A 16138-nucleotide genomic window follows, 5' to 3' on the forward strand; every position below is an offset into this window, starting at 1 on the left:
AGAGCCCACTGCTCCACCCAAGAGGTTTTACCAAAGGACATGCTGTTCAATTCTTGAACTACCCAAATAATCCAATATTCTACTCTTGAACCATATCCAAATCTCCACTGCTCCACCCTGGAATTCCATGCCTTGAGCCTTCTGTTCCACCCTGCATCTTTCTGTCAAAAGTCCACTGGCCCATATGGAAACTCTCTGCAAGTGACAACTGTCCCACCCTGGAACTACCTGCCAATGACCCACCCAGGAAGAAGAGCTGCTGCTCCACCCAGGAAAGATCTGCCAAAAGCCGCTGCTCCACCCAGGAAGGATCTGACAAGAGCCACTGCTCCACCCAGGAAGGATCTGAGAAGAGACACTTCTCCACAAAGGAAGGATCTGACAGGAGCCGCTGCTCCACCCAGGAAGATCAGACAAGTGCCGCTGGTCGACCCAGGAAGGATCTGACAGGAGCCGCTGATCCACCCAGGAAGGATCAGACAAGAGACACTGCTCCACCTAGGAAGGATCTGACAGGAGCCGCTGATCCACCCAGGAAGGATCAGACAAGTGCCGCGGCTCCACTCAGGAAGGATCTGACAGGAGCTACTGCTCCACCCAGGAAGGATCTGACAAGAGACACTTCTCCACACAGGAAGGATCTGACAGGAGCCACTGCTCCACCCTGGAAGGATCAGACAAGAGACACTTCCCCACACAGGAAGGATCTGACATGAGCCGCTGACCCACCCAGGAAGGATCAGACAAGAGACACTGCTCCACCCAGGAAGGATCTGACAGGAGCTGCTGCTCCACACATGAAGAATCTGACAGGAGCCGCTGCTCCACCCAGGAAGAATCTGACAGGAGCCACTGCTCCACTCAGGAAGAATCTGACAGGAGCCACTGCTCCACCCAGAAAGGATCAGGCAAGAGACACTTCTCTACACAGGAAGGATCTGACAGGAGCCGCTGTTCCACCCAGGAAGGATCTGACAAGAGACACTTCTCCACACAGGAAGAATCTGACAGGAGCTGCTGCTCCACCCAGGAAGGATCTGACAGGAGCCACTGCTCCACCCAGGAAGGATATGAGAAGAGACACTTCTCCACACAGGAAGGATCTGACAGGAGCCACTGCTCCACCCAGGAAGGATATGAGAAGAGACACTTCTCCACACAGGAAGGATCTGACAGGAGCTGCTGCTCCACCCAGGAAGGATCAGACAAGAGACACTACCCCACACAGTAAGGATCTGACAGGAGCCGCTGCTCCACCCAGGAAAGATCTGCCAAGAGCCGCTGCTCCACCCAGGAAGGATCTGACAGGAGCCGCTGCTCCACCCAGGAAGGATCAGACAAGAGACACTTCTCCACACAGGAAGAATCTGACAGGAGCCGCTGTTCCACCCAGGAAGAATCTGACAGGAGCCACTGCTCCACCCAGGAAGAAACTGACAGGAGCCACTGCTCCACCCAGGAAGAAACTGACAGGAGCCACTGCTCCACCCAGGAAGGATCAGACAAGAGACACTTCTCTACACAGGAAGGATCTGACAGGAGCCGCTGTTCCACCCAGGAAGGATCAGACAAGAGACACTTCTCCACACAGGAAGAATCTGACAGGAGCCGCTGCTCCACCCAGGAAGAATCTGACAGGAGCCACTGCTCCACCCAGGAAGAATCTGACAGGAGCCACTGCTCCACCCAGGAAGAATCTGACAGGAGCCGCTGCTCCACCCAGGAAGGATCAGACAAGTGCTGCTGCTAAACCCAGGAAAGATCTGACAGGAGGCGCTGCTCCACCCAGGAAGGATCAGACAAGTGCCGCTGCTCCACCCAGGAAGGATCTGACAGGAGCCGCTGCTCCACCCAGGAAGGATCAGACAAGTGCCGCTACTCCACCCAGGAAGTATCTGACAGGAGCCGCTGCTCCACCCAGGAAGGATCAGACATGTGCCACTGCTCCACCCAGGAAGGATCAGACAGGAGCCTCTGCTCCACCCAGGAAGGATCAGACAAGTGCCACTGTTCCACCCAGGAAGGATCTGACAGGAGCCGCTGCTCCACCCAGGAAAGATCTGACAGGAGACACTTCTCTACACAGGAAGGATCTGACAGGAGACACTTCTCTACACAGGAAGGATCTGACAGGAGACACTTCTCTACACAGGAAGGATCTGACAGGAGCCGCTGCTCCACCCAGGAAGGATCTGACATGTGCCACTGCTCCACCCAGGAAGGATCAGACAAGTGCCGCTGTTCCACCCAGCAAGGATCTGACAAGAGCCGCTGCTCCACCCAGGAAGGATCTGACAGGAGCCGCTGCTCCACCCAGGAAGGATCAGACATGTGCCACTGCTCCACCCAGGAAGGATCAGACAGGAGCCTCTGCTCCACCCAGGAAGGATCAGACAAGTGCCACTGTTCCACCCAGGAAGGATCTGACAGGAGCCGCTGCTCCACCCAGGAAAGATCTGACAGGAGACACTTCTCTACACAGGAAGGAGCTGACAGGAGACACTTCTCTACACAGGAAGGATCTGACAAGAGACACTTCTCTACACAGGAAGGATCTGACAGGAGCCGCTGCTCCACCCAGGAAGGATCTGACAAGAGACACTTCTCCACCAAGGAAGGATCTGCAAAGAGCCACTGCTCCATCTGGTAAGAGCTTACTGCTCCACCCAGGACCTATCTGGTAAGAGCCTCTGCTCCACCACGGAGGTATCGGCAAATAGTCGCTGCTCCACTCAGGACCTATCTGTTAAGAGCCACTGCTCCACCCAGGACCCATCTGGTAGGAGCGCACTGCTCCACCATGAGGTATCTGCAAAGAGCCCAATGCTCCACCCAGGAACGTTCTGGTAAGAGCCCACTGCTCCACCCAGGCACTATCCAGTACGAGCAACTGCTCCACCCAGGGCCAATCTGGTAAGATCGCGCTGCTCCACCCAGGAACTATCTGGTAAGAGCACACTGCTCCACCATGAGGTATCTGGTAAGAGCCACTGCTCCACCCAGGACCTATCCAGGAAGAATGAAGGATTTCCAGTAATTAATACACCTCTACCCTTGGTATAATCTGCCCTCTGCCTACAGCTTCCCACCTCAAACCTTCAACAACCTCTGCACGGCCACCGCCCTGGCGTCCAGCCCTGGAAAACAAGCCACATTGCCCAACCACCCAGCATCAGAGCACCCAGGCTCCACCCTCAGAAGCCGGCAGGAGCTCAGAGCTTCCAGCCTCTGGTCTGGAGATCCTGTAGAAGGTCAGGGTTGTAACTCTCACCCCCTGGGACCTGCATGAAGTTAGAGCTCCTACCCGCAGAGAGTCTAACCCTCTATCCCTGAGCGCCTCTTATACTGTCAGAGCTTCTAAGCACCTTCACAAAGGCAGGGAGTCCAACCTCCAGACAGGAGGCATCACCGGATGAAAGCTTTAAAAGCCTTGGCTGGCACCCAAGACCGAGCCAGGTCAGACGCACTCATTGGCAGCGCTCTGCTGCCCTAATGCCTTGCACCGGGAGCATAAGATGGAGCCGAAACCCAGCATCACCTCTCCGCTCAAGAGGGAGCGAGAACTCTCCGCTTCCTTCTGCAGAGCCCTACCTTCCCAACATGTACATATACATCTTCTATTTTTAAAAGCTGCGCCCCTCGCCTCACTGTGAGTTCCTTCCACGTGGCACAAGGGGGATCCCTGGCAGACCACAAGGTGAGACTACCGACACCTAGTGGCCACCAGGGCAAATAGTGGCCCCATGCGCACCATTTGGCCATTATTGGAACAAACATATTGCAGCAAGGGGTCTAGTCCATGGGAGGGGCCGATGCAGCGAAATTAGGTAAAAGCAACCCCATTGGTCATGGATGAGTCATGCAAATAGATTCAAGTCGCATTGCAGGCATCTGTGACGTCAATGTACCTTGATGTGTGCTCAGCTTCCGCCGGGGAGGGGCGCATATGGTCCCTTAAATTTGCCTCATGATTCACTGGTCTACATCATTCCTATCCGATTTTGAGTTATCTCAATATGAGTGTCAGTCTGTGCTCCGCACACGAGCGACATGCAATTGGTGCTTGCGTAGGAGTGAATAAAAACATCAGATTTACATTCATTTATGCTACATATTATTGATATATAACTAAATGGGGGGAGAGGGGGCACTTGCAAACAACTGCAAGTCTACAGGATGTGTGCCCCTTTGCACTGGCATCTGATGGCTTTGCAAACATCTAGTGGCTACCACAAGTACATTGTGGCTACCTGTGACACGTAATAGTCTCCTCGACATCTGGTGATCACCTCTGGCCACCCACACACTTATCATGAGCAACCTTGACATCTTGGGGCCATAATTTGCATCTTTTGGTCAGCCTGACATAAGACATGCCTTGAAAGGCATAAGGTGCATAAGACAGGCCTTGAAAGGCATACGGTGCATAAGACAGGCCTTGAAAGGCATACGGTGCATAAGACATGCCTTGAAAGGCATACGGTGCATAAGACAGGCCTTGAAAGGTATAAGGTGCATAAGACAGGCATAAGGTGCATAAGACATGCCTTGAAAGGCATACGGTGCATAAGACATGCCTTGAAAGGCATAGGGTGCATAAGACAGGCCTTGAAAGGCATAGGGTGCATAAGACAGGCCTTGAAAGGCATAAGGTGCATAAGACAGGCCTTGAAAGGCATAAGGTGCATAAGACAGGCCTTGAAAGGCATAAGCTGGGCACTCCTGACATTGGATATACTCATACATGCAGTGACGGTAATGTATTGGCGTTTGAGGCAGGACCTATGCTTGTCAGGCAGTAATAAACCGGAGTACTTAATGAAAGGGGCATGCTGATCGTCGGAGACAAAACTAGTCTGTGGCAAAATGTGTGCACTTTCAGGATCTGGCAAGTTGATGCTTCAGGACGAATCTGGCATTAATTGGCAAAATGAGAAGCTGATCAATTTTGGAAATGTGTTTACAGTTCCCGTTGGTGCATTCATTCACACGCAGTCAGTGAGACCGACAGCGGATGCCACTTCCTTGGCGCCAGAGGGCACTTGCCGCCGCGGCCATCATTGCATGTGTTAAGGACACTCCTCATCTAGATTGACAGCTTTTGTTGATGGAGTACAAGCCTGAGCCTGTGGCAAGGTGTAACCTAAACTTTATGGCTGTTGTCTGAACTTGCAAAGTCACTGTAACCTGGGTGGTAGCGTTGTTGTCTGATGCCTTAGATGGTCCAATTTGTGTAACTCTTTATTTACCAATTGTACCAATTCATCATATATTCTCAGTCACATTGCATGACGGGGAATCTATCTGGAAGGAGCGAGGTGGAGCAATCAAGGGACATGAAGGAGGACACTGTGCACATCTTGAAAAATTATAGGAGGCATTTTCAATGCATCTCTCCATGCCCTCAAGTCCAGGTAAAACCTATGGCTTTTTAGGAATGGAGGCATGTTTATGGAAACTGAAGATACCAAGGTGTACGTACTCTAGATGAGTGCACCGGAACTGGAAGCAGCGCTCCACATGGGCGCTCCAGAGCTTGAAGCAATCGTCCACGTGAGACCTTCAGAACTAAAGCAATACTCCAGGAGAGACCTCCGAACTAGACGCAGTGCTCTCCACATGGGGCCTTCAGAGTTTGAAGCACTACTCCATGAGAGACCTTCAGAGCTAGAATCAGTACTCCAGGACAGACCATCAAAACTATAAGCAATACTGCAGGAGAGACCTTCAGACATAGAAGCAATACGAGACCTTCAGAACCACAAACAATACTCCAGGTGTGATCTTCAGAACTAGAAGCATTACTCCAGGAGAGACCTTCAGAGCTAGAAGCAATACTCCAGGAGAGACCTTCAGAACCAGAAGAAAAACTCCAGGAGAGACCATCAGAACCAATACTCCAGGTGTGATCTTAAGAACTGGAATCAATACTCCATGAGAGACCTTCAAAACTAAAATCAATACTCTAGGAGAGACCTTCAGAACTAGAAGCAATACTCCAGGAGAGACCTCCAGAACTAGAAGCAACACTCCAGGACAGACCTACAGAACTAGAAGCAATACTCCAGGAAAGACCTTTAGAACTGGAAGCAATACTCCAGGAGAGACCTTCAGAGCAAGAAACAATACTCCAGGTGTGATCTTCAGAACTAGAATCAAAACTCCATGAGAGACCTTCAAAACTAGAAGCAATACTCCAGGAGAGACTTTCAGATCTAGAAGCAATGCTCTCAACAGGGGCCTTTAGAACTAGACGCACCACTACAGGAGAGACCTTCAGAACTAGAAGCAATGCTCTCAACAGGGGCCTTTAGAACTAGACGCACTACTACAGGAGAGACCTTCAGAACTAGAAGCAATGCTCTCAACAGGGGCCTTTAGAACTAGACGCACTACTACAGGAGAGACCTTCAGAACTAGAAGCAATGCTCTCAACAGGGGCCTTTAGAACTAGACGCACTACTACAGGAGAGACCTTCAGAACTAGAAGCAATGCTCTCAACAGGGGCCTTTAGAACTAGACGCACTACTACAGGAGAGACCTTCAGAACTAGAAGCAATGCTCTCAACAGGGGCCTTTAGAACTAGACGCACTACTACAGGAGAGACCTTCAGAACTAGAAGCAATGCTCTCAACAGGGGCCTTTAGAACTAGACGCACTACTACAGGAGAGACCTTCAGAACTAGAAGCAATGCTCTCAACAGGGGCCTTTAGAACTAGACGCACTACTGCAGGAAATACCTTCAGAACTAGAAGCAATACTCCAGGAGAAACTTTCAGAACTAGAAGCAATACTCCAGGAGAGACCTTCAGAACTAGAAGCAGCGCTCTCCACATGGGGCCTTCGGAGCTGGTAGAACTACTGCAGGAGAGACCTTCAGAACTAGAAGCAATAATTCAGGTGTTATCTTCAGAACTAGAAGCAATGCTTGAGGAGAAACCTTCAGAACTGGAAGCAATGTCTCCACATGGGGCCTTCAGAGCTTGTAGCAGTACTCCAGGAGAGACATTCAGAACTAGAAGCAGTGCTCCACACCAGAGCTTTACAGCTCGAAGCACTACTCCAAGTGAGGATTTCGGAGCTGGAGACAATACTCCTAATGAGAGTTCTAGAAGTGGAAGCATCATTCCACACAAGGCCTTCAGAACTAGAAGGAACAGCCCAGACGAGGCCTCCAGAGCTAGACAAAATGCAAAAGACAAGACCTCAAAAACTGGACCCAAGAAACCAGATGAGGCCTCAGTTGTAATAATACTGATGAAGCCCCTCCCCCCCGAGCTAGAAACAATACTCAGATGCACCTTCGAGAACTTTAGAAAATGCTGCAACCAACTTACCGGTAAGGTTCATCTTGGCACTATAACTCCCAAAGTAGCGCTCATCCGTGTTGGGCGTGTGGCACTCGTACTCTCCGGCGTCTCGATCCTGCAGGTTGGTGATGTGCAGCAGTACATGGTCCCCCGCGATGCGCTCCACGTAGATCTCCCGGCTGCGAACCCGCTGGGTGTAGATCGCGTAAGGAAAGGACACGTCGGCGGTGCTGATGATCTGCACCTCTCGTTCCGGCGCGGAGGGAAGGTACACGGACCAGTGGAAGTTCTGCTCCGGGGAGCCCTGGTAGCCACTGACCCGACACCAGAGTGTGATGTGGGAGCCTTCCGTTCGAAAGAGGGTTCCTTCCTGTACTGTCACCAGGCGCTGGGCAGATGACAAGGCTGTGGGACAAAAGAGAAAATCAGAGATATAATATATTAGGACATGACCTGTCTCTTCAAGTTATAAAATGTACATGCACATCAGAAGGGTAAATAGTAGCATGCGCCATCTTGTGGCTGAATTAAACATTGCACTCTGATGATGTAATCACAACAAAATGACCAGCTGTGAGAAGCCCCATTGTGTGTGGTGTATGCTAGAAAGACGATCTTCTTTTTAGGCACATGTCACTTGTGTGGTTCACCCGCAGGCGCATGATTAGCGATTACATACAGGACAGTGGCGAGACACACAGCCCCACTCAGGGGGCTGACATCACTGCATGGAGACTGTGAACTGGGTCAGTTGTCCTTATCCCGTGGGGCGGGGGAGGGGGGACTGACATCATTCACAGCTTATCAGAAGTGTGGCCCCCAAGACAGAGATGTCTCTTGCGCTGAAAGGCTTGCCTCGCTCACACAAGGACTCTCGCTGGCTTGTAGGGGTTGCCCTGACTTCTTACGGTGCTCGGTGGAATGAAGAGGCCGCCATGATTACCATCATTGCGCCATGGGGCCGCCATGACTCCCCAAGTGATCCACGGGGTGAAGGGGATGGCATCACGCCCCCTGGGGCCCCCTTAAAGTCTGGGGCCCTCTGAGAAGAGGAGTCAGCCATCCTCCCCTGGGCACGGTTCTGATGTATCAACCGGGCGCATAGTCCCGGGGCTTTTGAGTGATTGGAGGTCGGGGTGAGGGAGGGGCCTAGAAGTAAAGGAAGGGGTATAAGAGCGCACGCTTCCTGCTTTTGAAGACAGGCCTCGGCCTAATCACAGGCGCCATCTTGTGATGTCCTGCGGCGCTGGCTGGGGTGGGCACCTGTCCCTCTGCCGCACGCAGCTGTTGGTGGCCGGGGTGAGACAGCTGGTTTAGAGCCCTGGTGTGGAGGGAGGGGGCGTGTGGGAGGACGGGGCGTGTGACGGACAGAGCTCTTTAACCCAGGCTCATCTGCCTGCACTGAGGGCCCGTGCGTAAAGAACCACAGGCCACCCCCGCGGCTGGTCCTTCTCAGTCAGACCCCCCTGTCATCTCAACCATGCCACCCCTCCCCAACCCGGACATCAAGAAACTGAGGCCAGGATAAGGAATTCCAGCCACACATTCCTGTAGCTTTCCACCTGTCGACTTTGTAACAGGGCCCAGCCCTGAGACCGAAATAGTGGTCCTACCGGAAGTGCCCCTAGAAATGTAGGGGCAGGGGCATGTTTGGAGGGTCACAACTCCAAAGGATGGGGTACAATGAAAGTCACAGCCCACAACAGGGCCAGAGGACAGCCACCCAGTAGACAGATCTCGGATGACATCTCTCTCCACAGTCAAGCTCTCAACAGAAGTACTCGCCCCAATTTAAGCCTTCCTGTTACCCTCTTAAGGAGGTAATGTAGTGAAGGGGTCCATAAGATGACTGCAGCCCCCTATGGATACATGGCGGCCCAGGAGGCCCAGTGGTGGGCGACACCTTCAGCTAGGCCTGCCTTTTACCTAAGACCATGTCATCTGCTAGGACTTGAAGTTTTAACCAGCGCTTAATTTGAGTTGGTGTTTTTCGGTGCTCTTCACGGAACTTAATTGTCAACACTTGCACTTATGACAGTCTGCCTCATGGTGGTGCTGCTTGTGTAATATATACATGAGCACAACAATAGTTATTTATTAAGACAATATACATTAAAAATGACTACTACCTGCGTTCCCACACTATTACTATATCTTTGGAAGCCTGGGATATTCTGAATTGGCACACTTCTAGGAGTGTGATAGGCAGTCGGTATTGTCATTGGCTTCCGTCAGGGGCAATGGATGGTGCCAGCTGCAGCGGCCTCCTGATAATGGCCCCGACACTTTTTTTTTTTTTTTACAAATTAAGTACTGCTTTACTCTTGATACTGTAACTACGGGCGCAAAAAACACTGCTGGCTATATAAATATGCATATTTTCAAGGTTGGTAGACATGGCGTTGGGAACAGGAAATCTATATTCATTCATATTTACTTACCTTAATGATATTTAGGGTGTCGGCATTTTTACTAGAATTTCTTGTAGTACAATATTTAGGGGTTGATTATGATGTTGGTGGGACCGACACCGAAGTCAGACCGCTGCATTACGAAGCGGTCCATTGGATCGCATTGTCCCAGGGACCGACCAACAACTTCCGACGGGCTCCAGGCGCCTGTCGGGCAGTCGGTCGGATCGCATTCCCCACATTGGAGGCGGTGCCTTCTCAGGCACCGCCGTGGGGATTACGATCCACCTTTCTGCCAGCCATTTTACTTTGGTTCATCTGACGTGAAAAGGCTGGCGTAAAGGCCTTTTTAGGGCCCGAGCAGGCTCCCTGTCCCCGTGGCCCTAAGCTATGGGGCCCTGCCCCCCTAAATATCCATGCACTGTGTGGCAGGCACCGCATGATGCCTACCACAGGGTGTAGGGATGTTTACAAACATTCCTTTTGGCATTGGGGCTTGTGCTGCAGCCCTCTTCCAAGCCGCAGCACACACCTCAATACAAAGAGGCAGGTTTCCGACCGCCTCCACGGCGGGCGGATCGTAATTTGGCAGGCGGGACTGCCGACTACCTGTCGGCCGGTCCGGAGGGCTGTCGAACGCTTGTCCGACCGCTATCGTAATCAGCCCCTTAGTAAATGATATTCTGATATACAACCAATCATGAAACCCCTTCTAGAGAGTCCAGGCCTGTGACCTGGAGCACAATCCGGACAACACAAGGACCCCTTTACCCCCCTCTTTTCAGTAGCAGACTCAGTCTGAATTTTTTCAGGCTGCCAGGGTTAGGGACAGGCAGAGGTGGTGGAAGGGGCACGGTTATGGAAGGAGAGAGGGGTCGGCCCTTGGGCGCTGGAACAAGTGTCTAATATTGCTTCTCAGTCATCGGCCCTGCTGCTTGAATGGGGGGGGGGCGCCTCTCAGGCAGCAGAGCAGGTGCTCCTGGGGCGGGGGCACCTCTTAGATTGCAGTGCTGGTGCTTTGCCCTTCCAGGGCTGGGGGGTGGACCTCGCTTGGAAGGGGGAATTGATGCTTTAATTAAAAACTCGGCTCTCTCCACAGTCCCCTCCAGCCCCGCCTGGCTCTGTAATGGCGCCCATTAGCGAGGAAGAAATTGCCTGGTACACAAAGTCTGGAGCTTCCCAGCCCCCACCTCGGAGCCCAGGAGCCCCCAGGGCACAGAACAGCGCAGAACCTTCAGGAAGCTTGGGGGGGGGGGGGGGGACGAGGCTTCTCAATTAAAAACAGATTTAAGTGCTCCCTGGCAACTTCCACCCTCTCCAGGCTTCTATTTGGAGACCTCATTTCTGGATGATGCCTCAGAGGCCAGCTGGGCAGGGAAAGGGGATGTCGCGTGGTATGCGGAGCCCCTGAAATACCAGTGGGTGTGGGGCAGAGCCAGTCGCATGCAAGAGAGGGCCCCCGGCCCACAACCGAACTGCCTTTCAGAAGCACTCTATAATCAGACAGGACCACTGAATAAGGCAGCAGGGAGGACCAAGGTATGCAATAAATTTGACTAAATTATGAGGCAAAAAAGCCAAATTATATGGCATGCTGCGGCACCAATTGGGGCAGTATTACTTAATTATCTTGTCCATACCACGCATGTTAACGCTAACCAGGCAAACGTTTCACCTCACAAGTATCAATATGACATCTAAATACGGCAATCAGCGACTGAGAGATGACCAGTTCACCTTTGCAACTGGTGTTGCATTGAGCGGCAATAGGCGGGGCCGCGCTTAATCTATTTGAACTACATTTCTTTTTACACATCTGCACATTACGTCATCAGTGCCCTTTTTGTGGTGGCACTTGGCAGGGCACTGGTAGCAGCAAAGGTGGGCAGTAACCTAATTGGCACATTTCTAAAGTTTGTAGGTTTTGAGTCAGACACTACATTAACTGGATAAAGGCTCTTTGGAAAACTTGAAGGTTTTTTTATGATTAAACACCAGCCCTCAGGATCCCTCCCAGGAAGATTCATTTAGGTCTATTCTGCAAAGACTGCTTAAAGTTAGCACCTATACATCGACCTCTCTCGAGTATATATCGGCCAATTCAATAACAGGTTATTATGTGCACAGAAGACGTGTGCACGAGCGCTGGCCACCCCACTTACATGGCTGCTCTTGTTCACAATCAGTCCTGTAAGTGTTCACAAGCACAGATGGAAGCTGGGGGCCACAGGGCGCTTGTGATAATTCATGCAGTGAACCCTTAAATAACAAGTCTTCCATTCCACAGGGCAGGTGGGCACAAGTGTCTGTGGCACAGATGGGCGACGCCTCAGCTGTTCACAATCATCTCTGGCTCGCGATGGGCAGAGCCACAGAGAGGGACATGTTTTGAATTGATTTCTGCTCGACACCCACAGAGCACGAGTCTGCATTTTCGGACTGGTCCGCACATCCTGCTGTTCAAACGCTTAAAAAGTTAATTAACACAAAGCAGATGTAAGTTTTTCTTTTTTTTTTGCGCTCATCTTCATCCACACGGATACCTTCCTAAATCACACTTTCCCTTCGCACGGTGAAACTTACACTATTATCACCAAAACCGCTGAATGAAAATGCATCGAACAAGCAAAATGCCCCAGAACCAGGAAATCAAGAGCCCCCCCCCCCCCCCTCAGGTCTAGGGCACCCCTGTTCAGGAAAATGTCGTTTTTCCACGTAGAACCTTTCCTATGGAGGCTCCTCCGCAAAATCTGTACTCATGGAATCCTCCCCCCCCCCCCCACCCCTCTTGACTTTTATGTACGAATGTATCGAGGGAATGCACTGAACCTTTTTTTAAGCGCTGTACACTGATAGGGAGGCAAAGTTATTATCGATCCATAGAGGGTTGCTTCCAGGCGCACCACATATGAACCATTGCCACATGGACACAGAAAGGCCCCCACCCCTCCCGAACCCCGATATATGACTATTCACTGGGGAGAAATAGTTTGAAAGGAGTCGAGCAGTAGAATGAATTAAGCGGGAGGGGGTGGAGGGGGCTCTGTTGTGCTCTCACACGGCTGCAGAAATAGGAAGTGCAACCAGAGGAAGAAAGAGACACAAGAAAAAAAACAAGGAAGAAAACACGGGCCTAAGAGACACAAAATGAGAGCAACAAAAGACATCGAAATATGATCGCAACCTAGTCCAGAACTTTGATTTACTCATAAGGACCACCAACAATTGCACAATATTCAAAGGGGTAATGTTTCAGCAGAGGAGCCTGGGACTGAATGAGCATGGAGCATCAATTCCCACCTCGCCCATCCTTCAGAGGAGGACACCAGAGCACTGGTTGGTCATGGGAGAGAAAATGGCGTGGACGGCAAGTTTTACGGCGGAGGAACTCAAGAAGGCACCTAAATCTGAGACTCACACCAGAGGTAAGGTTAACCTTACAGCTACCAAAGAGACCAAGCCAGAGACCTAGTAATGTATATGGAGCTGCATAAGGCGAGAAAAGCGCATATTGTGGGCGTTAGACTGAAAGAGGTCAAAGCAACACCAGGGTTAGAAAGGACCGCCAGCAAGATGCAACTTTATGTGTAGAGTAGGTGATCAAGTAAAATATTGAAAAGGAAAAAACGACTTGAAAGTCTCCTGGTCCCCAGGCATCTAATGCCTCAAACCCAGCTTACACCTCACCAGAAACAGACCAATGGATGAAGAGGGCTGGCAGTAAGCTCCATAAAAAAATATATTATACATATAAGTTTTTGTAAAATCAAAAGGTCTTGGTTAACCCTAGACTTACAAGAAGGAAAATAATTCAGAATCTAATTGGGTTCCCAAAGCGGAGGCAACATAGTCAGTATTTAAAGTTATTTAAAAACAAATAACAGCACACTTTTAACAAGCTCTGCCAAAATAAAGAAAGGAACTATTTTGAGGTGGATGTGGGCATGTGGAAAGAGTCTGTGTAGCCACTCGAAGTGAAGGGAGCCTGTGGCTAATTGATGAAGCCCCCTCAACAGAAGCCACTCTAAATCGGTTTGTAACCTTCGAATTTTTTGTTTGAAAAACAGTAGTCTGGGGTACAGTGAAAGCGGGCTCAAAGGCCAGACCTAAAAGGATCTGCAAAACGATGGATTTTAACAATTTGGGACTAACTGGGATGGGATTCACTCCCTTGGGGAAATATGGGCTCTTTGACCTCTTTTAACCTCAAGGAGGTTTAAAATAAACCTTCTGGTGATTGCGTAAAAGTTTATTCTGAATTTGTTTTTAGTGGGAAAGGAATGTGGGGGGCGGGGCATGGGAACGGTCTGACTTTGTGACCCTGATATACGGGTTTAACAACAATTTAGGATCTTTTCTGACAAGAGGTTACTTGAAGTGCCATTATGGCTGGGGCAGAGCCAATCTTGTGTCAAGTGAGCTGTCTTTGATAAGCCAGAAGGGCTGGTGCGTGTCAATCACACACCTGAAAGATGTCGAGTGCAAGACATTTCATGCGGCCAAGAGGGCCTCATTTCCCTCTGCTCCAGGCAGCGGGTGTCCCTCCCACTCCCCCCGTCCGCTCTGCAAGGAGCAGAGGGTGCAGGAACGCACTCCTGTCCGCCCACTCCAGTGCCTCTCCAGCTCGGTACAGGCAAGATGGCCGCCACGACAAATGGCGCTCAGGCGGTCACGTGACAACATGGCTGCCCTGGGAAAACAACATACAGAAATGTACCCAGCCTGGAGGACGGTGGCAGGTTCGGGGACAGGACTACAGCATATTTCCACTGGGAGACCAACAACAAACAGGGAACCAAGGACAAAGCAAAGAAGTCTGTCCTCAAATGTGTATGTTTTTATTTTATAGAATGGTTTTATGTGGGAGCTTGGGTACTAATTGTTAGCAGTACATTAAAAGGAAAATGTCCCAATTATGTATCACAGACTATTGATTTAATTTTATCAGCATAGAAATCATTAGGGTGATGTTGATCATAATTTGCCCGGTTAGTGAATTGGTTCTTTGTAAATCAATAATTGAGGGAAGGATTAAGAGGAGGAGAGACTCGAAGGGTCGATGAAGAGAGCGGATAACACTCGGGAGACAAGCACTAATTGTAGCTCGTGCTTAGCGCAGGCAGCTGGGGCTCCGTCAGTGAATTATGGGCACTGAGCGCTGCCTGTGTCCCGTATTTGGACAAAATATCGGAAACACAAATATCGTGGGACAGAACGTTGTGTTAAAAATATGGAGGACAAGAATATCATATGGGTCATTTTCTATGGGTAAGTAAAGTTTTACTATATATAACTCCACATATATGTACCTTGATGATATATACATAGATCTGGAGTTACACGAGCCGCAGCGCCTGCCTTTAGGTATCCACTGTGGCCAACGAAGACTAGAACCTGCACCATTTACGTAGACTTTAAAGCCACCTGCAGCCTCCCTTCCGGACCAAAGCATCCTTAGGATACTACCGTCACAGTGGGCGGGTCCAAAGTGTGACAGACAATATCTCAAGCCAATGGTTGAGGCCGCTTCAGCTAAAGAGACCAACGGCAGTAGAAAGTTGACCCAAAACCCAGGTTATGGATATCATATTTTGGGGTAAAAAAAAAAAAACAGTTTCGGTTACGCTTATACCACAAATGTTTAGCAGAAGTAGAAGGCCTTGGCTCACACTAGACATAAAACAAACCAAAGACTTCGATATTAAAAAAAAAAAAGCTTAGGGGCGTGGCTCGGACAGCAATGGGTGCAGGCGTCTGACTCAATAGCTCCGTTGACCCTGGGAGCGAGCACCACAAAAGAACATACATGCGCTGAGAGAAACAGGAAGGCGGTGGCACCAGAAGACGTCGGAACAAGCAGAGAGACTGCCGTGCCGCTAAAATCAATCGTGCAAGCAACAAGGGAGGAGGAAACCCAAGAGGGAAAGGCCCTGATCAGAGAGAAGAGGAGGGGAGGACCCAAGATGGTGGCCGCAAGCTGAACTACCCAGAGGCAAAACCCAGATTCAACCACGCACACGGTGAGCTCTGCAACCAACCCGTTCACTCTCACGTAAGTAAGGTCAGTGCTGCGGAAACTCCACATGATATCGCGGAATTGACAGAGCTGACTTAGAGACAAACGGAGGTCCGATAAAAATATCGAGCAAAACCGTAACCGACACTGGATGATGGGGGCCGCCATTTTGGAGAAATAATAACAATGCAACAGGCATGGTGAACAGCCAATGCAAAGCCTTGCTCAGACGGCGGTGGGGAGAGGAAGAAGCTTCGCATATAGGAGGGGCTTATATCACAAACTGAGACATTATTGCATACCGAAGCCTAGGGGAAGATCAGAGGCGCACCCAACGCTCCAACTCTCTTCGAGTGAAACCGAAACTATCGGCTGGGCGTCACCATCTTGGGACCGCA

General features: G+C 50.5%; 1 protein-coding gene across 2 annotated transcripts in view; it reads right to left on the bottom strand.

Moving 5' to 3' along the window:
- The window catches only part of IGSF3 (immunoglobulin superfamily member 3), a 314733-nt gene that overhangs the window by 206869 nt on the left and 91726 nt on the right, over positions 1-16138 (bottom strand). Inside the window, exons 1-2 of one of the 2 annotated variants that reach the window (XM_085620980.1) lie at positions 8257-8399; positions 7341-7718 (exon numbers count right to left, since the gene is read on the bottom strand). In XM_085620980.1, coding sequence (XP_085477106.1) covers positions 7341-7718; positions 8257-8281 — 403 coding nt within the window. In that variant the 5' untranslated portion in view covers positions 8282-8399. Of the gene's footprint in view, positions 1-7340; positions 7719-8256; positions 8400-16138 lie in introns of those variants that run through there. The other variant, XM_085620979.1, reaches the window with a different exon arrangement.

This window comes from Triturus cristatus, chromosome 8 (assembly GCF_964204655.1).
Source record: "Triturus cristatus chromosome 8, aTriCri1.1, whole genome shotgun sequence".
Classification (NCBI taxonomy): Eukaryota; Metazoa; Chordata; class Amphibia; order Caudata; family Salamandridae; genus Triturus; species Triturus cristatus.